The 25,887-nt window shown below is 38.2% G+C and overlaps 6 protein-coding genes across 7 annotated transcripts; 4 read left to right on the forward strand and 2 right to left on the reverse strand.

Moving 5' to 3' along the window:
• The first annotated feature begins 3,106 nt into the window (after nucleotides 1-3,106).
• On the forward strand, nucleotides 3,107-6,693 carry LOC137710605 (uncharacterized). Its single transcript, XM_068449673.1, has 4 exons — nucleotides 3,107-3,405; nucleotides 3,587-3,708; nucleotides 5,661-5,864; nucleotides 6,260-6,693. The coding sequence occupies exons 1-4, from the start codon at nucleotides 3,184-3,186 to the stop codon at nucleotides 6,360-6,362; spliced, it is 651 nt and encodes a 216-aa protein (XP_068305774.1). The 5' UTR covers nucleotides 3,107-3,183; the 3' UTR covers nucleotides 6,363-6,693.
• A 1,106-nt stretch (nucleotides 6,694-7,799) lies between these two features.
• On the forward strand, nucleotides 7,800-11,176 carry LOC137710606 (zinc finger BED domain-containing protein DAYSLEEPER-like). 2 transcript variants are annotated; one of them, XM_068449674.1, is made up of 5 exons: nucleotides 7,800-8,230; nucleotides 8,332-8,411; nucleotides 8,672-8,893; nucleotides 9,086-9,945; nucleotides 10,055-11,176. In XM_068449674.1, exons 2-5 carry the CDS (start codon nucleotides 8,372-8,374, stop codon nucleotides 10,970-10,972), a joined length of 2,040 nt encoding a protein of 679 aa, XP_068305775.1. In that variant the 5' UTR covers nucleotides 7,800-8,230; nucleotides 8,332-8,371; the 3' UTR covers nucleotides 10,973-11,176. The 2 variants fall into 2 exon arrangements, with proteins under 2 accessions (XP_068305775.1, XP_068305776.1); XM_068449675.1 differs by having other exon boundaries at nucleotides 7,800-8,411.
• A 440-nt stretch (nucleotides 11,177-11,616) lies between these two features.
• On the reverse strand, nucleotides 11,617-15,843 carry LOC137710607 (uncharacterized). The gene is made up of 7 exons (XM_068449676.1): nucleotides 15,276-15,843; nucleotides 14,993-15,127; nucleotides 14,224-14,582; nucleotides 12,807-13,551; nucleotides 12,598-12,694; nucleotides 12,466-12,520; nucleotides 11,617-12,306 (listed from the first exon to the last, which is right to left on the reverse strand). Exons 1-7 carry the CDS (start codon nucleotides 15,748-15,750, stop codon nucleotides 12,247-12,249), a joined length of 1,926 nt encoding a protein of 641 aa, XP_068305777.1. The 5' UTR covers nucleotides 15,751-15,843; the 3' UTR covers nucleotides 11,617-12,246.
• A 1,182-nt stretch (nucleotides 15,844-17,025) lies between these two features.
• LOC137709699 (protein CHUP1, chloroplastic-like) lies at nucleotides 17,026-20,019 on the forward strand. The gene is made up of 3 exons (XM_068448681.1): nucleotides 17,026-17,313; nucleotides 17,678-18,327; nucleotides 18,921-20,019. Exons 1-3 carry the CDS (start codon nucleotides 17,202-17,204, stop codon nucleotides 19,833-19,835), a joined length of 1,677 nt encoding a protein of 558 aa, XP_068304782.1. The 5' UTR covers nucleotides 17,026-17,201; the 3' UTR covers nucleotides 19,836-20,019.
• Nucleotides 20,020-21,610: 1,591 nt separating this feature from the next.
• LOC137709924 (oleosin G-like) lies at nucleotides 21,611-22,123 on the forward strand. Its single transcript, XM_068448906.1, has one exon. The coding sequence runs from the start codon at nucleotides 21,611-21,613 to the stop codon at nucleotides 22,121-22,123; it is 513 nt and encodes a 170-aa protein (XP_068305007.1).
• A 2,577-nt stretch (nucleotides 22,124-24,700) lies between these two features.
• On the reverse strand, nucleotides 24,701-25,624 carry LOC137709757 (uncharacterized). The gene has a single exon (XM_068448735.1). It carries the CDS (start codon nucleotides 25,539-25,541, stop codon nucleotides 25,044-25,046), a length of 498 nt encoding a protein of 165 aa, XP_068304836.1. The 5' UTR covers nucleotides 25,542-25,624; the 3' UTR covers nucleotides 24,701-25,043.
• Between the last annotated feature and the right edge of the window lie 263 nt (nucleotides 25,625-25,887).

The following is a 25,887-nucleotide window of genomic DNA, read 5'->3' on the forward strand; positions in this document are numbered from 1 at the left end:
TGGTTGACGCCTAGCAGCATGTCATGGTTACCCAAGCTAATCAGAAGAGGTGGAGAACCTATTCAGTTTTAGGATTACAAATGCAATACGGTCTTTATCTAATACAATACTCTTGACCACATTGTTTGGTTTGATAGTTTATTCATGTCTACTATCCAATGTGAGTCTTGTGCTTATATGATTACCTTGAATGTGATTTGGAACACATTCCTAAATCTCATTCATACTTTGGCCAAAGATTCTTAATCATATCATAGAGTATTCTCCCTCAAACAGTTTGAAGGTTAGAGATCCCTTGTTGCGCATTCACTTGCCTCCATGGCTAAGTGGCTTAACCCCAACGATGCCATGGACACCCTCCTGATGGAGTGACTTTGACATAATCAAAGATTAAGGACCTAACCACAAGACAACTGTGATGCCTCAGGTCAAAAGACTAATTTGCATTATCCCAACCATGAGTTCTCATGTGACATGAATATGAGAACTCTTCGTTGATCGTGTTCAGTGAACTCATTCTCTATTGAGCACCTACGTACTTGTCTTGATGTCACACACACCAATGACTCGAGACTAGTCACTCTCCCTGAGAGAGGACATAGCACGTACTGATCTTAACGGACTGTCAATGCCCAATTGACAATCCTATGATCAGGAACGTTTAGGATGTGTCAACGAAAGAATGGTCTCATGAATCTAACTTCTTTTAGATCGCATTCTTCCAATCACATATTCCTTGGACTTATCGTTTAAGCATATAACATTTATATGAGACGGCTCAAACAATAATGTTTGCCCTTAATATTAAACTAGATTAGTTTAACATGTGAAATGTCCATAAAGTATCATCATATGATTGGTTTTAGGGCACATTTCCAACATCAATGACTCAAGACAACACATATTGATTTTCCTTAGAAGTGTTTTGGATTGAGACTTTTGTACTTCTTCTATTCTAAAGTCTTAACTCCACCATTGTTAACTCATGAGTAAATTGTGGTTATAAAAAAATAAGAAAAATAAAAAAAATCTTCTTTTTTTTGGTGGAAATCTAAAGGCGTTGATGCTACCATATGGAATAAGGACAGTATTGATCCTAATAATAATGATGTGTGTGAGGCTAATATAAAAATGAATCTTTCATATTAAAGAGTTGAATATAAATAGATGCAAAACACTGAACTGATTTGGCAGTTTGCTGATATTGATTATTTATTTATTTTTTAAACACATTTCTGGGGTGCATTTTCCCCATCTCAAGTGGTGGTACTGCGCACCAATCTATTTATTATCGTTAAATAGGTTTAAATTTTAAAATTTGTGTCTATTATCTTAAAATTTAAACTTATATAACGATGATATATAAAGTGATAAACATCAACATCACTTACTTAAGGATGATGAGAACAATATTCTTACATTTCTGTCTGCTGAGTTGCACTTAGGGTTATGAATATCATGCATATTTTAGGAAAGCAAGTGTCGCTGCCCTACCTTGTTCTTGGCGCACTCGGAACCACGCAAAACAGAAGAAGCAGAACAAAGAGACAGATGCAAAGACACAACGACAGAAGAGCAGAATCAACCGATGGCACGACCCGTTTTTCTCCGTCGTTTTGTGATTAAAAAAGCAATGTGACGAAGCCCCCATGAGTCATGACTTCATTTCCAATTTAATTTTTAATTTTTAACGTGAGTGCCGTATAAACCCTACAAAATGGTGCATGCATGAATAAAATATATATCGGCCAGAGGGCTATGCTAATTTGTAATTTTGTGTAGCTAAGCATCCATCAAGTGGGTTAACTAGAAAAACACTTTTTATTATTTTTTCCATAAAATTAATTCATATTATGTGGGATTAGGGTTCCTAATAGTCATATAATTATATATAAAATAATAGGTGAATTAGGTGGCAAATATTATATCCGAAAGAATATGTCAATTCTGTTTGATCCCTCGACATATTTGGTGGTTTGCTCGTATCCGAGTTTCTGTTTTTTAATCATTAATTCAAATTTTGAAATACTGCTGGAAAAGTGGATCGTAGTTTTGACATGGTTAAGGTGGGGAAGAAAGTTTAAATTTAAATTGATAAATTGTTTTAATTTTTAAGTTTTGAAAATAAGATGCCAATTTTCTGGGTTTCAGATCCAAAAAGCACTAACTGGCACGATCTAGTTTCAAAGTTCTAAACAAATCTAGGTTAGTACCCAAGATCTCATCAAATCATGAAAAAATAATCAGTAAAATAGTTAAGGGGAATATGTAAGGTGACTTGAAGTAAAATACTATTTTTAAACTGGGAAAAGCCAATAAAAAAAAGGAAATTTTAACGAAACACTACCGGTACTGTTCACTTCTAACGAAAAATAATATTTTTACCTTTCACTGGTATTATTCACTACACATTTATTTGTCATTTTACATTAAAACTAAAGTTTTTTTGAACTTTTTTGTTAGTTTTCCTTAAAAAACTGGGATATAGAATATTTAATTTGCCATCTATTTCTATAGAGATTAATATTTCTTTTACTCATGGAAGTATAAACTTCCCGTATATTGCAAAAAAAAGATTAGAATTGAAAGTCACACTATTACGCAATGTTACAAATTTGACTGCACGAAACTTACACCGATAATTTGTAAGCATTACATTGGACCACATTTGTACCATTTAACTCATTAAACTATCATATTTTTAAATATAAATAGTTGATTATGTTAAATTTTATCTAAATAGCATGAAATGTCATCATATTGATGCACATAATATTTGAATTTAATAAACGACAATATTAACGGATTAAATTATTAAATGTTAAAAAATAAAAGAAAATCAGTAGAGATCAAATCAACGTCACAGTGCATAAACATTATCGTTTATGTTGTCATCTTATAATTCATGCACGAACAATTATCGCTTGCCTTGTCATCTTATAGTTCATGCACAAAAAATTAACTGAGTAAAAGTTGTCAATACCCTGATATAGTAATATTATCCATCAAATCAAATATTGTGGTTAAGGAAGAAAGATGATTGACGCGTCTATCAAACTCACTTAAAAGAAACCGGGAAAGAGACAAGTCATGAATAATCCGTGTGTTTCGAGAGTTTTGGCATCCATTTCTACAGAGAGAGAGAGAGAGAGAGAGAGAGAGAGGAGCAGGTGGGTGGCGGTAATGGATGTGAGGAGAATAGTAGTAGTAGTTGAAGACGTGGAAGCAGCAAGAACTGCTCTGAGATGGGCACTCCACAACGTGGTTAGGTTTGGAGACTGGATAACTCTGGTCCATGTGTTCCCAACCCCAAGATCCAGAAACAGGAACAAATCCAGGCTTCTCCGTTTGAAAGGCTTCCAGTTGACCCTCTCCTTCAAAGAAATCTGCAGCACCTTCCCCAACGTACGTATTTTATGTGGGTTATAATATGAGTGATCAACGTACTGAAAACTGATCATTTCAGGAATTCGGATTTGAAATACGATCGTTTTGACCAATTTGTGTATATATGTGTGTGAGTTAAATGTTGCTGATTATATATATGTATGTTCAAATTACCAGTGTATATGATGATGATTTACAGACCAAGGTTGAAATGATTGTCACAGAAGGTGATCAAGATGGGAAGAAGATTGCAGCTTTGGTCAGAGAGATTGGGGCTTCCGCTCTTGTTCTTGGACTCCATGATCACAGCTTTCTCTACAGGTAAGTTTGTTGAGATTATTGGTTTAATTAGAACATTTGTTTTTAATCTGTGTAATTATGTGTTTGATTTTAATCATTGTGATGATCACGATGGGATTAAGTTTTTGATGGATATAATTCAAAGCATTCAATTTTGGAATTGAGATGAGATTAGATAAGGTGAGCTTCAAAGGAAGGTAAGAGACTTCAGAAGGGTAGCTCTTACGATTGTTGAGACTAACGTGGAAGTGATCAAAATATAAAAACGTCTCATGCATTTGTGAGAATTATCTTACCTCCAATTGCCGTACACAAAATTTTCTCCATAGGAGAGGAAGGTCCTGCATAAGAGAAGAGTCAACTGTCAATGTCCGATGGGTTGTTTCGAAAGGGATCCATTCCACCAAATTCTTTTTATCAACCAATTCGGTCATTGAAATTTGATCTAATGGTTAAAACTATTATAATTTTTAAAATGAATCTTTATTTTTAACTGTTTAATCAAATTTTAAGAATCCATATTAGTTGATGGGAAGAATTTGGTGAAGGTAATCTGGAGAGTATCCCTTTCACCAATTATTCATTGCCTCATCAACTCTTTTCTTGTACGCCTTATTTAATATGTAGCGCGTCATAGAGCTAGCAGGGTCGGAGTGGGATGGGAATGGGGCCATATATGGTTCAATATTTGAGTCATGTTTGACCAATCTATGTTGCTATGCATGTGGCATGCTGGTGGAATAAAAGGACCCGGCTTCTCTGCCCTCCCAGTTTTCATACATTTACATCACTTCCTATTTTATATGGTTACGGTTAAGTCATATTAATATTTTATATTGATTTTTTTTTATAGGATAATAAGACAAAAAGCAATAGTGATATAAATGTTGACGTGACTTAACCGTGATCATACAAATAGGAGGAGATGAGAGTGTATAGGAACTAGGAGGGTAGAGTAGCCAAGTCCGAAATAAAATAGCTAGCCTGTAGACACTCGTGTTAGACCCTATATACAGGAGGTTGTCGCTCTTTTTGTGCGTAGTCGAACGAGTAACGTGTTTTTCCTAAAGAATTTCTTCTACTATAGGAGTAGATCGGAAAAAGATTTTTGGTGCAATAAGTTGTATATTCCTTTTTGCATATTTTTCTTCTCATGTAATCCGTGAAGAGTGATATAAAAAGAGAGATATACACAAAATAAATTAATTTTTGTTCGTAGATTGCCTTTTTGGCTTTTGGACATAATATGTGGCTTATGAAGAATCATTGGATTTTTAGTTTAGGAAGACCATACCCACTTGTCCATCTTTTGGCAGATAGCATATATTAGCCAAAAGGTATTCGTTAGTTTTCTCTTCAAACTTGTAAGGAGCTGCAAATTTTTTTTCTTAACTTTAATTTTAATCGATTACTCACTAAATTTTTGTAATTGACCATTTACCCCATTTTTAACTTAATTTTAGCCAATTACCTCTCAATCTTCCTCTTAACATGATGTTGTTTACATAATGCCAAGCTTTAAATGTTAATTAATGAGAGAATACTAATTATTTTATAACTTCATGTGTGTTGGTGGTGATCCTTTGTAATTGAATTCAACAACTCCCTGAGGTATGTGAATAATTTTATTTTAGGAAAACTAACGAAAAATCCAAAAAAACTTTAGTTTTAATAAAAAATAACAAATAAATATGCAGTGAATAGTATTAGAGAAAGAAAAAATGTGATTTTTCGTTAATTAGATAGTTTTCAATCATTTTATAATTACAATTACAGATGTGGTCCTTAATTTCCCCATCAGAATTTTTGGATGTTTGTCTTGTTTTATTTGTTCTTCACAAAAGATTTTTTTTCATATTAAGGCTGTCAATTTTCATGCACAATATATATAATAAACATGTTGACTTGAATAATAAATATGGTGTGGTAGTGATTAATTTTTAATTAGGTATTATTTGTGTGTGTGTGTATAGGTTGGCAATGTCCCACAGCAGCACTAGTATTGCAAACAACTTGAACTGCAAAGTCCTGGCCATCAAGCAACCACCGCCTTCCTCATCACCATTAAGTAGCAAGAGGAGGACCAGCAGTACTAACATCAATGGAGCTGCCACACAAGCCCTCCTCGACAGTTCAATCAACATGGACTTTTCACAGATTGACATTGGTGGACTACGGTAAGAATATTTCAAATCTAAATTTTTGCGTGCTTCAGACACACACAGAGCCAACAAGGCTCCCTGTTTTGCAAGGATTGGGGGGAACATCTATTGTACACAACCTAATTCTCACTTGGCAAAGAGATTATTTTTATGACTCAAATCCGTGACATTTTGGTCACAAGAGAGCAACCTTTCCGTTGCATCAATGTTCGCACATGCAAATACATACAATGTGGTTTACTGCATCTTTTTAAAATGCAGACATTATATGTTGTTGGTGTGGGGTCAAGATTATTATATTGTTGATACATCAACTTTACAGTTGTCGTTTCGAAGTGTAGTTTACGGCATTGTAGAACGACTGAGGTAACAATTAATGGATATTTATTTTGTACATGGATATATTGCAGTGTCCCCGATGTTCCTCCACCAAAAGTTCCATACAGAATCTGCCCAAACCCTTATGCGATCATCTGGAAATCAAGGAAGTCAAGGAGAAGGAGAAATACATAGTTCATCAAAGAGAGCTCAAATATGTACACATTTCTTTTCAAATGCACAGCAGCAGGTTCAGCTGATTGAGCCATTTTGGGCACGACACGATTGGGCATGGCATGGCATTGTTTTTTTTTCTCTTGACTTTGGAAATATGAGAGAGACTTACATGGACCGTTCGTGATGCTATTGTGATATGCTGAGAAGTGGATGTAAATTCTTCCCCACAGACCGACCCACACACAAATTTATAAACGAATTAGGCTTAAGTGGAGCTGACATGATCATGATGAAGTAATTTTTTCTGGTTTTCAATAAAATCTAATTAACGTCATTTTTCTTGTAATTTCAATGATTGTTTTACCCTTTTCATTTGCGTTGCATGAGCAACCTGCAGTAGTACTTAAAGCTAGCCACTAATTAAATCTATGTGAAAGCATATATTTTAACAAGGGAGTTAAACTTTTATTTTTAAACAAGCGATAATAGACAGAGGAAATTAAACTCACGATCTCAAATAGAAATGTGTATACTTTTAACTAATTAAACTACAAGTTTTTATTCAAAAAAAGAAAAGAAAAAGAAGAAGCTACAAGTCTCTTGCTTGGATTAACTTCAACGAGAGACTGTCGTAGTAAGTTAAAATATGGAATCTTAAAGCTCGTTGAAAGTGCTTCTAAAATAACAAAAAGATATTTTTGGTGAAAATGTTTTTAGAACCAATCTTTAGTAAAAAAAAAAATCCTTTAAAAAAACACTTGAAGTGCTTTTTGTAAGTACTTCTTGCATGAAGCACTTCAAGTGCTTTTGGAGCCCAAAAACATTCTTTAAGGATAATGCTGGGAAGGCTAAAATTTTAATCCAAATTTGCAAACCAAATGATGTGTCACTAATAGGAAATAAACACGTCAAAATACGCTTAAGTAATAATCAAATTATCAACAACCATATCATTTGGTTTAAAAAATTTGTCTCTCTAACATTAATTTTTTTTAAAGCTTTTTTAGTCATTTATAAAGTAGTTCTAAACAAACTTTTAAGAATCTGCAAATTACCCTATATAAATTGAATGTTTAATGACAAACTTAAGAGTAACCAAATTGACTAAAATAGTGCACTTATATAAGTCTAACTTCAACCTCCCTCCTATTAAATTAGACAAAAACTAATGAAAATGATTTAAAAACTTTGAGTTTTAATGATAAGTACAAAATAAAGGGTAAAATGAATAGTACCAAGATTGACTTTTTAGTGTAAAAATGTGATTCTTCGTTAAAATGAATAATACTATAAGCTTTTCGTTAAAACTCTTTTAAATTAGACTAGAACATCGTTCAAATAAATATAATGAAAAAACATTTAAATTCCTTTACAAAGAAATTAAAAAAAGAAAAAGAAAAAAAAAGAAGAGAAAAGTGAACGTTAAATTTGAAAATGGGCTGGTGGAGCCAGAAACGGAAGCCATACATAAAAGCTTGGGCCTGGCCGCCTGGGGCTCAACAATTCACTCACAACTTAGCCGCCAGCAGCCCACCGCAACCAAGCAGCCGAGCCCTCAACACCCTCTCTCTCTCTCTCTCTCTCTCTCTCTCTCTCTCTCTCACTCCTGAGTCTCTGAGCGAGTGAGCGTTTACTTTTGTAAGCCGTCGAAGATTTTGAGATTTTGGATCTACGACTCAGGCGTCGCTCGCGGCTCTGCAACTCCAACTCCACAATCTTCGCTGTCTCTCTCTCCTCGCTCGGCTGCGATCCGGCTCACTCTTGGCGCCCATCCGCTTCCAACTTCCGTCTCCCTCCATTTTTTCCCCTCTCTCCTCAGTTCTTTCACTGTCATCATCTCTTTGATTCAAACTGCTGACTGACTCGCTCTCCTGACTCAGAGCTAGGTGAGTGAGTGAGTGAGTGACAGAGTCACTGAGTGAAGGACTGTTTGGGCAGCTGCCCTAAATCCAAAAGCCCTAAAGTTTGTCGATTTTTTGAATTTCAGGTTTGCTGGGCAGCTGCAAACTACAAAAGCAGCATATCAAATGGATTGGGCTGCAAACACCGGTTTCAAAACCTTCAAAGGTAATTTCCCAAATCGCCAATTTTCCATTTTTGTTGCTAAAATTCTCTCTTTCTGTATGTTGGATTGAGTTTCCGAGCTGAATTTCAAAAAGTAAAAATAAAATTCATATATTTTGTTGTCGGATTGCAATGTGATGGGCTCATGAGCTGATTGCTGAAAGTTTTTACTTGCTGGATGATGGAAGTTTACGTTTTCTTTCCGCTTTCGATTCGAGATTAAAAGGGGTTTTGATTTGCTTCTTGGTTTCTTGGTGGATTAGACGTGGAACCCAAATCAATGATGGACATGGCGATGATTCCAATCGTTGATCCGGTGGATATCGGTTTGGGCTCCTCGGAACAGGGGAATTCTACTCCTTCAACCAAACCCAGAAAGAAGACTATGACGTCGGTTTATCTCAAGTTTTTCGAGACAGCTTCTGACGGAAAAAGTCGCCGGTGCAAGTTTTGTGGACAAAGCTATTCCATTGCAACTGCCACTGGTAATTTCTTTGTGCCCACATTGTAGTTACTTCTGTTCTTGTTATTGTTCTTATCATTATTCATATCGATCTGCTGTTTTATGGTTATCTGATTTGTAAGAAGCTCAAGGTCTTCGGAATTATCGTTTGTGAATGGCTTTTGCTTTGGTTGAGGTTTTGGTTGTTTTAATTCGTTTTTCCTTGTTGTTGAAGGTAATCTGGGAAGGCACCTAAGTAATCGCCATCCCGGTTATGATAAGTCTGGCGATGTTGTCACCAGTCCTGCACCACAATCCGCCATTGTAGCCCGGAAACATCAACCGCAATCTCAATCAAAAGCATCCCAATTGGATTACAACCATGTAAACTGGTTGCTTGTTAAATGGCTCGTCTTAGCTTCTTTGCCTCCGGCAACATTGGAAGAGAAGTGGGTGGCAAACTCGTACAAGTTTTTAAATCCATCCGTACAACTATGGTCAAGCGAGGAGTACAAAAGTACATTTTACGAAGTTTTCCAGAGTATGCAGGAAGTAGTAAGACTTTCACTCGAACATGTTTCTTCGAAGGTCTCTATCACACTTGAATTCTGGACTTCCTATGAGGAAATTAGTTACATGAGTGTCACATGCCATTGGATCGATGAGGGTTGGTCTTTCCAGAAGATGATGCTCGATATCTGTCACATACCTTACCCGTGTGGTGGTGCCGAGATTTATCACTCCCTGGTGAAGGTTCTTAGGTCGTACAATATTGAGAACAGAGTCCTATCATGCACCTATGATAACAGTCAGAGTGCAATGCATGCCTACCTGGATGCTCAGAAAGTCGGGCCCTTCTGTTATATCCCCTGTTCTGCTCATATTTTGAACTTGATCATAAACGATGGATTGAGAACTACAAAGCCTGTGATCGCAAAGATCCGAGAGTTTGCAATGGGGCTAAACGCGTCCAAGGAGATGTCAGATGATTTTGCTGAATTCACAGCAGCTTACCAGGAACTTTGTTGGAAAATGCCGCTTGATACATCAATGCGGTGGAGTGGAAATTATCAGATGCTAGATATTGTATGCAAGGTATGATACGAGGAAATTACCTGATCTTGGACAAAGTCTTTGCTCTCTCTCTCTCTCTCTTCACTTTGATTGCGGATTTAAGTGACCGCGATGTGTATTTTTTATGCAGGCTTCGAAGTCCATGGATGCTGTTATCAGGAAGTATGAGACACTAGGCAGTAGGATGCTGCTGAGCTCTGTAGAGAAGAATGCAGTCAGTCATGTGCACCGATATCTCGAACCATTCTACAAAACCACAAACAACATGTGCACAGACAAGCTTCCCACTGTCGGGCTGGTTCTCTTCTTTATGGATCACATTTCCGAGACAATCGCTGCTTGCAGAGACTCTCACCTTTACCCAGAATCGTTAAAGAATGCCGCTAAAGAAATGGCTGAAAAGGTGAGAGGTTACAATAGCCAGGTCTGCAACATAATCATATACATGACAGCGATTCTTGATCCTCGAATCAAAGGAGAGCTATTTCCCGAAAGCCTCAACTCGGATAATTTTCTTGACGAAGCAAGAACTCATTTCATCAGAAACTACTCGACCACGCATTTCCCATCCATAGCTGGTGGATACAGTGCTCAAGAAATGGACGAGGGATGCAATGTCTCGTTTGCAGAGGAAATCGCACGAAAGAAACGAAGGGCAAACATGAGCAGCGCAACGGATGAGCTCACTCAATACCTGTCAGAGCCTCCAGCTCCACTAGCAACAGATGTTCTGGAGTGGTGGAAAGTCAATAGTATGCGTTATCCACGGCTTTCTCTGATGGCTCGGGATTTCTTAGCTGTGCAGGCAGTTGCAGTGGCGCCGGAAGAACTGTTTTGCGGCAAAGGTGACGAAATTTACAAGCAACGATTCTGTATGCCGCACGGCAGCACACAAACTCTCCTTTGCATAAGGTCGTGGCTTCTGAGTGGGATGAAAATGAAGTACAAATCAACTGAAATAGATTTTGAGCGGTTGATGGAATTGGCAACAAGTGCTGCTGCTGCTGATAATAGTGCTCATGGCTCTGAGAAGAAACCGAAACATTGACGGGAACACATGGCAACGTGTGATTGACTTGAAATGCCATCAACTTGGCATGCCAAACCACTTAAAAAGGGGAAAATTGGCATCTTTAGGCATTTGAAATGCTTTGTTGTATGTTAGGCTAAAATTTCGTGTACAGTTTAGAACTATTGTAAATACTTAATGTAATCTGATGATTTGAAAGAGTAAAAATTTGTTTTAATCCTACTTATATGAACAATTTTACCTTCTATTTTTTCCCCCATTACTGATACAAACTGCAATCAAAATGATTCGGCTTGTAAACCAAAGGATACATATCCACTCCAGAACTCATTATCCGGAGCCCAAGGATCACGAAATTTAAACCACTCAGATTGAATCCGACCGTTCTGATAAACTCATTCAGCTGGCCCATCTTGCACAAATCAAGAACTCCAATTTCTCTTTCACAGAAATCACAGGTCCAGATTTCTTGGTCATGCTTTAGCACCCAACGCAACGACCCCTGGTGCAACAACAGGTACCAGTTTGACTTGGTTTGAGAGGGGGGAGGGGGGGTGGTGATTTAGTGGCAGTGGGCAGCAAAGTTGTGAGTCAAGAGAGAGATAAATAGACACATCCCATTGCACTGACTGGAGGCGTTTGTAGTGACTGAGGGTGTTGAAGACCAAGAAGTGGGTTATTCTCCAGACAATAAGGTCCAAAGAGTATCCAAATTCGTAAATCAATAGCATATCCGACAACTCTTTGAGGAAGTGTAAAGTGCTTTTAGGTTAGAAAAACATAGGCAAAAGTGCTTCCTAGAAAAGTATTTCGTGACGGTTTAAAGGCTAGTTTTGTTTCATATTACATTTGCAATATGGGCACCTTGGGAAAAAAAGCGCCTTGGGAAGTAAATAATACATACAATTAACAATACACAAGGAAATTTCCAATAATTAAATTATCCCAAGAAATTCAGGTTAATAAAAAACATATTCCAAAAACATTTATTCCGAAAATTTGGAGACAAATGAAGAACTACATGATACGAGAAACCAAAACCTCCACAACTGTCAGGAGAGGCTACAAAATGCACTCTTCACTGAGTTGTATTTACCAACAAAATTTTATACCCTCCTGGCTACCATCATCTCTTTAACATTTGCTTACCATTAACGTATTGCTTCGCAGGTTCTCCCAATCAAATGTTCAAAAAATCGAGTTTATTCGCTCATACCTGCAAGACAATCCTGCCGCAGAACATGTGAATACTTTGTTCATCCACCATCGTCAGTCTACTTCAGAGTTCCCTATCACCACAAGTGCTCTCTCCCATATTCGCGGACAATGACCGGCACGCTTGTGGGTGGAATCTACAGTAAATTAAAAAAAAAAAAAACAACATGATGAAGACTAATTATGAAGAAAACTCTTTACGCATTCGTAACAAGAAAAGAAAGGAGAGATTACAAAGGAACAACGGCTGAGTTTCTTGTTTCACGGTTTCAAGTAGGAGCATAAAAAGGACTTACCATGCCGTAATCTGTGACGATCATAGATATATAATCTGATGGAGTAGCATCGTACCTGTTACACATCCAGAAGAATATTAAGAATCATTCCAACTAATGTTGTTTTGTATAGCAAACCATATGAAAACTTACATTAAATTCAGAAGCTGTAGATTTTCCTTATTCGCCCAATTATCTAGATAGTTTACATCCGTTCTTCCAGGAACCTTCGCAATAGCATGTGGATCACCTGCAAGGATTACAAAAACGGTACTTAATCACTTTCGGTGGGAAAAAAAAGGGGGTTATGCAAATAAAAGAAACAAGATCATCACACAAGCTCAGAGCCACATAAAACATACCTAGTTCGTTAGAACAAATTGAATCAAGCTGTACCCTTTCATGAAATTTATAAGCTTCACAGCAGATCAAAACTGGAACACAAAACGCATGAGCAACCATGGCAACACATGCAGTTCCTACTCTCGAATATACAGTTCCATTGGCTAATACCGAGGCAGCACCCAAAAATACTCGTGTTACTTCATGCATGATATAAGACACAGCATTTAGATGGGTATATGTACAACTCAGGCCCTTCGCGACCAGCCTATGAAGTAATGCTTGGCCTTCAAGCTTTGGACGTGAGTCTACTACTACAACACGAAACTTTTTCCCAAGATCATGGGCATATAGCAGAATCATCTCAACAACACATGATGATCCATAAGTGAGAAGAACATCTCCATCCCTAACCTTTGTAGAAGCGTGCCTAACTATCACCTTATCAGCAAGTATTATCTTCTCATTTATAAAGCGGTCAATTTCTGAACAAAGTGTAGATTTTGCTTCAGACTCAGAAAGACTCAAGGGCAATTTAGCAATACGACTCTTAAGAAACCTAACTGCATTTCCCATGCTAATTGAAAGTGGTCTGCATTGAGTGAAAAATGAGACATAACTACTGACTTTTGCAGTTAAATCTCTGACAAGAACTTTCTCTGGTGGTGTGGAGTAGTCTCTAATGGCTTCTTGAAATGCTTGAAGCATTGCAATACAACGAGCATTACCACCCGATATTTCTCCAGCTAAATACTTCAGTCCAACCTGACAAATGTCCATTATTACATCTATGTTATTAGCCACGCAGGTGATAATTTATAACGATACGTTCATCCACTCCTTTTATTTTTCACACTCAGATAAATTTTATCAATCTACAAGAGAAGACGAAAAATGAACAAAATATAGATATCCCTAGACACAAATGGGCAAAAGGTTGGCAAAAGAACAACGTACTGATGAAATTAGCAATTTGAAACAAGATATGCATAAACCCCAGCTTGTGTGCTAAGGGTGAACTGTATACATACATTTTGCTTGCTTACACAGGAGAAAAAGTTCCAGAACAAGTACATCTTGTTACTACTAAATTACCAATCAAATGTTCACCACTAGAAAGAAAAGATCTTAACCCTCGATATGAGAGAAATACTGGAACTCCTTTAAAAAAAGTGTGTGCGCAAAGGCAACATGCAGATGAAAAAAACATATAATGAAAGCTTTTGAGACACGTTATTTCTTAACAAAAATTCAACACCAAATTTATTCAAAGAGCGTGTGTGAGCTTTCTTATGTCGACCTTATTTCAGAACAGTTTCATCTAATCACAAATTGAATATTCATGGTTTGAATTACTAATTTGCTTTTTTGCAATAAAAGCCTGACCACATAACCACAAACGATGAACCAACATAACTAGTTACCTAAAACAAATACCTTATAAATGGCAGGATGCATTGGATCAAGTTGGAAAAATTTTGATTCAAGATCAGGAAGCTGAGTTCCACGCTCATACTGAGGCAAATGCCGGAACAATTCAACTCTGTTTTTAGCTTCGATTTGATTGACCACTGCACGCCTTTTTGCCTTCTCCACTCGGCTTTTATCATCAAACTGCATACGTGGAGGAGGAACATCTTTCTTCCTTTCCTTATCTGGCGGTCGATCACCCCCTTTTTTATCAGAAGCAGCCACCGAAGCTGCAACTTGAGGAGTATCCTTCTTTTGCTTTGTAGACTTAGCAGTCTTACCAGAAGTGCCACCCCCGGTTACAGCAGCAGGTTTTTTCCCCTCACCTATATATTTACAAGGTCGGGGAACCATAAGAACAGTTAATATATCGATAGTAGTAAGGGGAGCTCCAAATACACAAAGAATCCAAAGCAAAAGAAAAAGATGAGCATTTCGTACTAAATACATGATTAGAATCGATTTAACTTAATTTTCGTTACACTGTAAAACTTATAAATGATGTTTACATGTCTGTATGCAATTAACAATAAATTCAGCCGCTCCTTTGGGAGATCGCAATTGAAATTGAGCAATCATTAACACGTCAAACTGAGTTCGAGCGACAATACAAATTATGGCATATCTAAATTCACAAAAATGCTTTGTAAGTGACTCGATTTTTCGACACACATAAATCATGCAATAGCAGCTACACTGCAAAATACTGCGGGGTTAAAAAGGATAACTTTCAAACCTTTAGCAGCGGCTTTTGCAGCGCGTTGAGCCTCTTGCAAGGCACGTCTTTCGGCTTTTGTGGTCTTGGGTTTCAAGGGTTCTGCATTTGCCGGAAGTTCTTTCTGCGATTCCGCAACCGCCTCTCCACTCTTTTCTGCAAGGAATTGCAAGCCTTAACTAATTAGCAAACAAACCAAAACATCACCAAATAATTACACAAAGCACTCATACAAATATCCAAAATTTCAATTTGGCCCCAATTCAATAACTTGAAATTCAATTTGTCAATGCAATTAAATTACCAGGAACTTCAACAGTCGTCTTCGATGCGGCGGATTCGAATCCTCCGCTCGGCAAGCTCGAAGCCATCTTTCCGGAGCCACTCCGCCAATACCAAAGGGCCGAGGACTCATCGGAGAATTCGAGTCCATCCCCAACGCGACTCGAAGGCGAGGCTGACACCGGCGAGGTCCCTAACAACGACTCCGACGGATTATAGCTGCCCACTGGCACGTCGACGGATTCCTTGCGCCGCAACGCCGAATCCGGCACCGGCACGGCAGCCGTACGGATCGCGACGGTGTCAGAAAGGTGACGCGACGGGGGGATCATGACGGGATGGAGGGAGTTGCTGGCCGGAGATTCGGATAGAGAAGGGGCTGGGATTGCTGGGCCGGACTGGGTCCGACCGGGTGAGGCTTCGGCGTTGGGGGTGAAGAACCCGACTTGGCGGACTTTGGGGTCGATCACGGTGCGGGAGACACGACGCGCGTCCATTGAGCGTGAGAGTCAGTCACTAGGGTACGGATTTTGGCGGTGGAGGGAGGAGTTGTCTGTTAACTTGGTACCGGTGAAGGCGAAGGGGGATTGGATGCCGTGGAGGGTTTTTCAAACGGGTGATACGGTGTCGTATTGGTCAAGTTTTAAAGCCTTGGGCTTTCTGCCGATCGAGTCTTTGAATTATTACCGAGTGAAAATTAGGTCAGTAAATTATTTTTCAACCCTAATTTTTATTGTGGTGATGATCAATGGACTAAATCAACTGCTCATCCTAAAATGAAAGAAAATGTTATTCCCAATTTCCCTGAGAATATTTTTTTTTTTGTCTTTTAACATTTTTTTTTAATACAACTAATACATTATTCTAATTTATATTAGTGGTGGGTGGAAAGTGAAAAGTTAAAACCTTAAACTGTAAAATTGAGTTGAAAATGAAACGTTAAATCTTTTTCGTGATTTATGCGGTGAGATTTTACTTTTAAAACGAGATAAAATTATTTAATAGTTAACATCCAACTTTATGATTATATGCAAAAATTTTGACCCAATAGGATAAATGCATTTTTAGGTATATCTACTATGTGGTGCCCTTTAATTATTTATTTGTGGACCACCAAAGCTAATGATCCCTTTTTAGTCCCTCATCAGTCATCACTTCCCAATCCATCGAGAGTAGCAAAATATCCTACTTGTCTTCTACTATTTTTGATCCGATCTGATCTAATCTTCTGCTACCTGCTAAACACCATGGGACCAACAAATTAATTGGTGTAAAGATGGAGAGTTGATTGGTGTTGACATAAGGGAAGAACTTGTGTTGAAACTCGACGGGTTGTGATGGTATTCTAACTCGATAACAGAGTTAAAATGCATGAGTCAACAATGGTTACTTGAGTTGGTAAGGATGGTTATCTTGACTAGATCAAAGCCTAGATTCGAGTTCCGCTGCCGGCAATTCCTTTTGGTGGGCAATCTGTAAAAACCAAAAAATGGGCGAAAACCCCCTATATAAGTCCTCAAAGAATCTTATAGTATGTCACGACCCTTAGATGGGATAGTCTCCCCTTGCCCTGGCCCGAGATGGGATACCTCCCCTCCTAAACTTTTTAATGAATAAAAAAAGTTAAAATGCATGACAATAACACAATTCATGATCGACTACAAATGCTAGAGTAACGTCTCAGTGTAGACAAGATTCTCTCGTTAAGATGTACGAATACCAGTCTTCTTCACATTCTTTCTATTTGTCCCCATCTCGACCAAGAAAAAAGGAAGAAAAAATCTCAAGTAATGACAATTTATTCTTCCAAAGTGCATTCAAACCCATTGTCTGGGATAAGATGAACCACTTCATGCTATAATCTTCACATATTTTGACGGTGAAATTACACAAAGAATTGCTGAGTTTCTGAGGACATGCCCAAGTTAGGTTATGAGATTTTGCCTACATGATGATCCAGGTGAGCTTTCTGGCTGCAGCTGTAGTTGCAGCATTTGCAGTTTCTCACAAAAACTGCAACTCCACCAGGAAGCAATTGTGCACTGCCATCGATCCTCCAGGTACTATAAAAAGAGAAATTTGCAGTTTCACATTGTTTGAACTTCTATACTGTTCTAGTAGTTTATCGGAAATACACTGAAAAGAACGACGGTACTTACGCAAGAGTCTGTGAGTCTAAAAGCGACCTTTAGCTTGGACTTCTGGATTAGACATTGAACACTAGCCAGTCGTGACCAAGTAAATGGTCATTTTTGGCCCACCAAGCGGAAGTAGTGGGTAATTACTTGGTCACGACTGGCTACAGCTAATGTTTTTGATGTAGGAAGTCTCAAAATTAGGACATTCCGCCGCATGGATTTCTCAAGAAGCGAAGTCATAGTCACGTAAATTTTTAGTGATTGGTGTTGGTTTCTTGTACTGCAGAGAAAGATGATTCAAACTTCCACCAGCAGGAGAGAGAAGGAGAGATGGAAGATGAGGAGGCGGCTGAAATTATTACCAGACGTGAACAATTGAAGAGTCACAAGAGTGTGAAAGAAATAGAGCTGTTGCATAATCTAGTGAGAGAATTGCAGCAGAGGAATCTGAGAATTGATAGAAAATTGATGGAATTATGTGTTCTAAAAGAAGAGCAATCATACATGACTCAGTTGCAAAGGAATCTAGATGAAAAGGCGGTGGAGCTTGACATGCTCAACGCCACCATTGCTTCTTTGCAGGCTGAGAGGAAGGTTCTTATGGAAGATGTGAAGCAGTGTGGTTTGGTGAAGAAGCAGCTAGACGCGGCGAAGAAAATGATAGCTGAAATGCAAAGGAGGATGGAATATTCTGGCAAGAATGACGTGAAGGGGAGGTTGTTGGTGGTGGGAGAACAAGTTTCTAGGTTTCCCAAGGATGAAATGTGTATTAGAGATGAACTAGTTGAGAAGAAGCTGAAAGGTGTGAAAAATGTTGAGTTGGAAGTATTGAAGATGAAGAGGAGGAACAAAGAGCTTGAGCTAGAAAAGAGGGAATTGGCAGTCAAATTGGTTTGTGCACAAACCAGAATCACTACTTTGTCTAGCATGAATGAGGTACATATAATTCTTTACTTATTTAGTTTACTGTTCGTCTGACAGTTGTTAACGTTAGTGAGAACACTAAAGTAATCAAATTACAAAAGAAGAAAAAAACCCGACCACCATAACTATTGCGTTAACGGTTTTCCTTCTTTCTTCAAAATGATAATGTATTTTTAAGATTTTGTAGGTGACTACTTTTGTAGAAAGCATTAATGCTTATAAGCGTTTTTGCTAGTATTTTCATTGGAAAAATGTTGAAACTTCTGATTGAATTTCAAAATAAATAATTGTCAAAACCATAACAGTTGCACGTGGATTTTTTTTTTCTTCTGAATGATGGTCCACCTTTAGGTTCAGTTTGGGACTACTTATGTAGGAATAATTTAAGCTCATGAGCATTTTACTAGAGTGCTTCTCTCTAAGTGCTTCTTCGAAAATAGAGCTTTTACCATTCATAATTACTTTTAAGTTTTTCCGTCAATGTTGTTAAAAGCGCATTTAGTTCTTAAAAAAGACGTTTTAACTTTTCCATCTAGTGTTTCATGTAATTTCAAAAATTAATCCAATTATCAATGAGACAAAGAGTTGCTCTGTTTTTGTTGCAGAGTGAAACCATTGCCAAGGCTGAAGAAGAAGTAAGCAAGTTGAAACACACCAATGAGGACCTCCCGAGACAAGTCGAAAAACTGCAGAAAAACAGATTTGACATGGTGGAACAACTTGTGTACCAGCGGTGGCTCTACGCTTGCTTGCGATTCGAAACCCTAATCCACAGCAGCCCATCACCGGACACTTCAAAACATGATCTCAGCCCTTCATCTCACACTTCATCTGCTAGTTTGAGCGATGAAATAACCGAGACAACCACCATTGGCAGCTCTTCAAGCAGCCAAAGTAATAAGATTAAGAAGTCTGGTTTCATGCAGAATATTAAGACGTGGGGAGGAAGAAGAAGAAGAAGAAGAAGAAGCAAGGAGGAGGAGGAGGAGGACATGGATTATTCAAATGCCCTTCCAAGCAAGAGAGACCTTGTTCGGAGGTTTTCGACATCGATGGTTCCGGTGAAGGCTTCCATGTTAAGAAACGGAGGTGAGAGCAGCACAACCAGCTCTTCTTCTCCATCCTCCAGGGCTCCAAGTTTATCTAGGGTTAGAAGGGTGTCGTTCAGCGATTCAGTCAAATCAACGTCTCGTGATTATTCAACTCCAAAGTCAGCTGATCGGACGTCTGGAACAATTGCGATGGATACAACCCAAAATTACAACAATGTTCATGAATTGGAGGGAGAAATGCATGAACTCGAAGCATCACCAGAAGTGACAATTTCTGCAAGTCCTGAATTCATGAAAAGTGACAGCAATATTGCTTATCAAGTAAACAACAGTACTGAAATTTCAGACACCGATGCTTTGCGTTGTGTGGTTGTTGCTGAGGAGAACGAGGTGGACAGCAGTATTGTAGGTTTTGTTGCTGCATTATTTTTCTTCCTCTTTATATTAGTTGTGACTCGCATGTTATAATTTAGTCAGCTGGGGAAGCCTAGGGTTAGCTGAGGGTAGGGTAACATGTGAGGATTTGGATAGAACGCGTATGTTGCGGTAATGGATTCGATAAATGAGGACTTTGTAGTGGGATACTGAGTGAGGATTAAGATAGATTTAAACTCCAATATTCGATTTCTGCCAAGAATGAAGAGCGCTCCAACGAGGAAAGTATATTAACAAGATTGCCATTTGCCACTATTGTTGTTTATATTTTTTGCAGCAGAGTTACGGTAATGATTCATCACCACCCTAAAATATCACTTTCCCTTTTGTTTTGTAATTGAATCAATTTTCTGTCTAAACTTTCATTTCATGTGTCATGTTAGCTTACCTTGGCTAGTTCTTTTGTTTATGCGACGTTGATTCTCCATTTTTCCTACCCTAGAACTTCTCAATTTTCAACTTTTTGTACCTACTTTTTTTTTTCTCACTTTTGTACCTAAACATTGATTGTTTTACTCCTTTCATACATCGTTTAGTCTATCAGTTAGGTTATTTGTTAACTGATAACGTGCTATGGTTTCGGCCCATCAAAAAGTTTGTTGTATTGCCCAAAGTTTATTCTGTCTCAATTTCGAGGACAGGCTACATCATCTATTAATAAAAGACTTAACAGATAGACTATGGACATATATATATATATATATATATATAAAAGGATGGTGTTATTCACACACCATTTTTTACTAAGAGAATCTTCAAAGTGTGGGATCTATCTTACCTCACAGTTTAACGTTAATTCTCGTGCCAACACTATAAAACATTGAACAAAAATATGAGGTGGCAGAGAGTCTCACTTTTGAAAAAGTCTCCTTAGCATTTGTGTTTTTTGACCTCCCACTCACCCCATCTTAATTTATGTCATTTTTTTTTTTTAATTCATTAGATCTCACGACCAAAATTTGAGAAAAGTATGTGAAAAGTAAAAAAAAAGTGTGTGGATATATATATATATATATATATATATATATATATGGATATGTAAAATAAATAAAAAATTAATATGAAAAATTGAAAATTTGTGAAATTTCATGATAGGAAGATGAGAACTACTACTAAAAGGGTTAAGCATCTCGAACAACTTTCTAAATCAAATTTATAAATCATATAATGTGTCACTAACATGAAATAAACACATTAATTAATATTTATATAATGATTTAACCATCAACATCATATGATTTACAAAATTTAATCTAAAAAGTTAATCCCTCTGACATTATCTTTTTCATGTGAACACGCATGTCCTAACAAAGGACGTTTTGACAATTAAGCTTTATTGTTGGCATGCAATTGAGTAGAGATTTACAGTAATAATTCAGTTCACCAGATGCCATCTGGCCTTCTAATATTCACCAAAAAGATTTGGATCAACTAGATTTCATCAGCCATCCAACTGTCGCAAATCTATATGATTATACAGACGGGAGAGAGAGAGAGTGAAATTAGTATGATTAAAATTACAGTTTACCTTCACCCCACAGAATCCTCCACGGATTGCTATGAGTTTTATAACCATAGAAAAGGTCAAGTAATCTCCCACACCACAATCATCTACTGCTCACAAAAACTTGTTCCACCCTCCACGTGTTCCCATGCATGTCTCCATGCTCAAATCTTCCCCACACCTGTCCCTCTCCACCCCCTCTTAACATCTCCCGCACCTCTCTCTCACTCCACGTCCCCCTCCCCCTCCCCTCTCTCTCTCTCTCTCTCTCTCTCTCTCTCTCTCTCTCTCTCTCAACGCATCCATGGCCGACCGTCACCAAAACCCAGCACAAACCCAGCAGCAGCAAAGAGCTCCGAGACACAGCAACCATAACACCCCGACAAATGCCTCCACATTCCTACGTAAACTCCAAGGCAGTGCACCAAACTCTGCCCAGCTCGTCGGCTTCCTCACCCTCCTCGTCTCCGGCGCCATTCTCCTCCTCCTCACCGGCCTCACCGTCACCGCCACCGTCCTCGGCGTAATCTTCTTCACCCCTCTCATCATCGTCTCCAGTCCCATATGGGTCCCCCTCGGCATCGTCCTCGTCCTCACTGCTGGCTTCTTCGTGTCCATGTGCGGGTTCGGAGCCGCGGCCGTGGCCGGTTTGTCTTGGATGTACAGGTACTTCAAGGGGATGCACCCGCCCGGTTCGGACCGGGTCGACTACGCAAGGAGCCGGATTTACGATACTGCGAGCCACGTCAAGGATTATGCTAGAGAGTATGGCGGATATTTACACAGTAAGGTCAAGGATGCAGCTCCCGGTGCTTAAACCTACGATCGATAGCTATAGGATTTGTTTTCTTTCTTCACCGGTCCGGTTTATTGTTGAATGTTGAACCTGCAGATATGATGGACCCTTTTTTTCTCTCCTTTATTACGTTTTTTTTTTTTTTTTGGTCTATCTTTTATTACGTTTCATGTCTCTGATATTTGATTTGTTTCTTTTTTATTTTTAGTTTAATTTTTGTTTTCTTTTTGGGGTGAGATTTAAAGGCTTTATTTAGTGCATGGTTTGGGCTTTTGCTCTTCATGTTGTTATGGTTTTGGTAAGTGGAAGGAATCTACTTTTGTGCATGGACCCAAAAAATGTTTGACCTTTCTTACCTTTTTTTTTTCCTTTGGTTAAATGGAATTCATGAATTATTCTACTTGAATTGGAAAAATGGAGCAATAATATAGTTTTGCTAATACGACTACAATCCATCGATGGTTGGTAGTTACTAGACATGCCCTAAACATTATTTGATTGTAAAATAAAACAACAACGTGCATGTTTGAAAATATTTTTAAAATGACTAAAAATAGAGGAAATGTTTTTGGTGCAAAACACTTAAAGTGGAAGAACTACCCAGTTATGTTTTTTTCTCAAAAAGCACTTCAAGTACTTTTTTAAGCATTTTTATTAAAATTTGATTTAAAAACTTCAAAAGCGTTTTTAATTATTTTTCAAACGTAGCATTGGCATTGAAGTCATACTTGGAAAAGTCATCAAAGAAATTTTTCATAATTATTATTGAGGACTTATTTTTTCTTCAACTAAGCTATAGATTAGTTCTAAGTTAATTTCTTATTGGACCCAAAACTTACTCTGAGTTGACCTGACCTACGAGTGAAACCCAAGGATTTGGTCATTCATTGATGGATACTTCCTTGCTTCCTATCTTTTCTCATCAAATACCAAAAATGAAAGTCAAAGAGAAAACCAATTAGCAGCATGTCGCGGGTTGTACGAAGCATTCTATTTGAACAACCTTAGAACTTGATTTTTTTATTCTCTACTACAAATAATGTGCGTGTAATTCAACATTCAACGAAAACATTGTTTTCTTTGCAGATGGCGGTAGACTAAAGGCATATTTTACATAAATAATTGAAGAATATTCATCATTTTTGAAAGTTTTCATCAAATTATCGAGGTTCACTTCAAATTATAAGATTGTAAGAATCATGTATGTGACTCTGATTTATATACAACCTTTGGGAAACTGGTGGAGCCAGTCTTTTGTGCGTGTGTGTGTGTGTTTCCGAGTACTTTGTTAGGCTAAGACTTAGGTAATAGGTCATTTGTGCACGTCTCTCTCTTCGTCTGACATTTAACGTGAAAAGAGATATCACGCGGGGAAGAAATAGGAATGTAATGTGCCACATGCGAATTGTGAAGAGAAATAGGAGAGAATTGGTCATGTAACTTTGCATGCACGCGAAAAAGGAGAGAGGAGTATGCACAAAAAGGTTAAGGATATAGGCTCTCAATGAGAGAGGAGTATGCACAAAAAAGGTTAAGGGTATAGGCTCTCAATCTGTAGGTAACTTTGGTATCTATGGATTTATTTGTTCTTTCAAAGGGTAGGATTTGCATATGTTGTTTGTGTTTAGGTTTTGGTAAAGGATTTTTGAATGGTTGTAACGCTCACTACCCGATTTATTATTATTAAATGAGTTTAAATTATGAAATTTGTGTATATCTATTATACATATCTCGAAATTTAAACTCATATAATGTTAATAAATAAGATGATGAACATCACCATTACTTAAGGACGATGAGCAAAAATATTCCAAATATGTTCCCCTTGACATCACATTACAGATGACCTTTTGAACTCTTCTAATGAATGATTATTTGTTGAATAAAATAGTGTAGAATTAGTGTGCGCAATTAATTGAAAAAATAAATAAAGAAAATGTGACATCAGTAATTCCTACTTCCCATCATCTCTCAAAAGATAATATATTCTGAGATAGATTGAGATGCCACCCGTACACTACTAGTGGATCAAATCGAGGCCTAGCTCGAATGTTAGTGCTTCATAGTGGATCACAATTTATTCCAAGTGCAGTTTTTGACGATAATGTGTTACAGTGTTAGTAATTTGTTGGCTTAGAGTTTAGACCACACATTCATTTGGTAATAAAGCGAATAAAGCAGGCAGGTTGGCTAGTGGTCTATAGTTGACTGCGCTGTGCATCCGAATTCGAATTTCTCTACTTACAAATTAGTTTCAAATAGATAATAAACGAATGAAAAATAAAATACATCGAAATAATAATTTGAAAAGATGGCAATCTCGATCATATGTTCAGGGAAAAAATTTAAGTTACACTACCCGACCAACTAATTAGTCTTAGTTTCAATCAAATTAATGATGTCGCATCATTATTATTTGTCATATAAACTTTTAGTGAGAAACATATCGATAGTTTTGAAAACAAGGTCGTTGATGCATATTGATATCGATAATATAGCCAATATATGGGCAATCAATAACATGTTGATATATTTGTAACACTGAATGAGTGAGCCAGCCAACTACTCAAGGGTGTGAAAGATATAGATGTTCATCATAGATAAAATCTAAAACGCACGAGTCCATTTTTTTCCACTAAATTTAAAAATCATCCACAAATTAAGGGGGTTGCAAAATCCAAATGTGCTCCATATGTACACACGTCCCCGCCCTATTACACTGGAGAAGTTCAACTACCTACTTCCGACGCCAACGACGAGGACGTCAACTGTGGCCCCTAAAACCCATACATGCGCCCACCATACCAATAAGAACTCACATGCGTGATACGTCACGACACTACAGTTGCAATACCAAAACGAAGCAAAAAAAAAAACAGAGACAAATTAACGCTGGAAAACATGTCTTCTCCGACGAAACACTTGAAATTTAACGGCGCCGTCAGTTTCTCTTACCCCTCTCGAGGTACCCCGGCATCGGACTTGCACGTGGGGACCTTATGGGAGCTCCGTTAAGTTTCTTCCCGTCAATATCGTAATAAATTACGCCCGAGAAAGCCAACGGCTCGCACTTATCCCCCATCAGGATCGACCTCTGCCATACCCCACCGTCCCCCCACTCCTCCTCCTCCTCCGCGTGGAGGCGGCCCCTACTGTCCGATTCCTCGCCGATCTTTTTCCGGTGCAGGAACGTGATGGCCTTGTTGCTTATGGTCGACATTAGCTGCTTCGGCTTCCTCATCATCGGTGACTTATTCGGCGCGACTTTTGACTGGTGGTTGTTTTTTATCATGTTGGAGTTGGCGGCCTTCAGTTTTCCCGAGAGGCGGCGGGCGATGGCGAGGAATGCCGAGACGGAGGCCACCATACGGGCTTTGGACTTCAAGCGCATCGAGGAGTCCGAGTCAGAATATTCGCTTGTATGCAGATGACGAGCCATGTTAGAGACTTTTAGCGTATCCGAAATACTGCCGGAAGGAAAAGTTGGCGGGGAGGAGGTGTTTGGGGGTACGGGGAGTTTTGGTGGTGGGTGCAATGAGAGAGGTGTTATGTGTGGTGGTGGGTATAAATAGGGTGAAGAATGAGTTTAGGTGACCGGTTATTGCCGGTAGATGTTATTTTTTTCATTTTTTTTGGGTGGAAGAGTTGGGGGTGAACCGGTGGCTTTCGGGTTGACTTGAACTAGGGTTAGAAGTTGGTATGTAAAACAATGAGAGCCATGATAGGGTGTTGTGTGACACATTGATATTTTGATGTACTTCTTGGATAAGCACAAAAATTTCCAT

This window comes from Pyrus communis, chromosome 12, assembly GCF_963583255.1.
Source record: "Pyrus communis chromosome 12, drPyrComm1.1, whole genome shotgun sequence".
NCBI classification, from domain to species: Eukaryota; Viridiplantae; Streptophyta; class Magnoliopsida; order Rosales; family Rosaceae; genus Pyrus; species Pyrus communis.

What these genes read in the sequence shown, in the direction of transcription:
- LOC137710607 (XM_068449676.1), bottom strand. Translation starts at nt 15,750, where the DNA reads ATGGACGCGCGTCGTGTCTCCCGCACCGTGATCGACCCCAAAGTCCGC. An exon ending in TGCATCCTGCCATTTATAAG is followed by an intron (nt 13,552 to 14,223) that starts GTATTTGTTTTA and finishes GACATTTGTCAG; the next exon opens with GTTGGACTGAAGTATTTAGC. An exon ending in TCGTCACAGATTACGGCATG is followed by an intron (nt 12,307 to 12,465) that starts GTAAGTCCTTTT and finishes AATTTACTGTAG; the next exon opens with ATTCCACCCACAAGCGTGCC.
- LOC137709924 (XM_068448906.1), top strand. Translation starts at nt 21,611, where the DNA reads ATGGCCGACCGTCACCAAAACCCAGCACAAACCCAGCAGCAGCAAAGA.
- LOC137709757 (XM_068448735.1), bottom strand. Translation starts at nt 25,541, where the DNA reads ATGGCTCGTCATCTGCATACAAGCGAATATTCTGACTCGGACTCCTCG.
- LOC137710606 (XM_068449675.1), top strand. Translation starts at nt 8,372, where the DNA reads ATGGATTGGGCTGCAAACACCGGTTTCAAAACCTTCAAAG. An exon ending in TTCCATTGCAACTGCCACTG is followed by an intron (nt 8,894 to 9,085) that starts GTAATTTCTTTG and finishes TTGTTGTTGAAG; the next exon opens with GTAATCTGGGAAGGCACCTA. An exon ending in TGCTAGATATTGTATGCAAG is followed by an intron (nt 9,946 to 10,054) that starts GTATGATACGAG and finishes TTTTTTATGCAG; the next exon opens with GCTTCGAAGTCCATGGATGC.
- LOC137710605 (XM_068449673.1), top strand. Translation starts at nt 3,184, where the DNA reads ATGGATGTGAGGAGAATAGTAGTAGTAGTTGAAGACGTGGAAGCAGCA. An exon ending in TCTGCAGCACCTTCCCCAAC is followed by an intron (nt 3,406 to 3,586) that starts GTACGTATTTTA and finishes GATGATTTACAG; the next exon opens with ACCAAGGTTGAAATGATTGT. An exon ending in ATTGACATTGGTGGACTACG is followed by an intron (nt 5,865 to 6,259) that starts GTAAGAATATTT and finishes GATATATTGCAG; the next exon opens with TGTCCCCGATGTTCCTCCAC.
- LOC137709699 (XM_068448681.1), top strand. Translation starts at nt 17,202, where the DNA reads ATGATGATCCAGGTGAGCTTTCTGGCTGCAGCTGTAGTTGCAGCATTT. An exon ending in CACTGCCATCGATCCTCCAG is followed by an intron (nt 17,314 to 17,677) that starts GTACTATAAAAA and finishes CTTGTACTGCAG; the next exon opens with AGAAAGATGATTCAAACTTC. An exon ending in CTTTGTCTAGCATGAATGAG is followed by an intron (nt 18,328 to 18,920) that starts GTACATATAATT and finishes TTTTTGTTGCAG; the next exon opens with AGTGAAACCATTGCCAAGGC.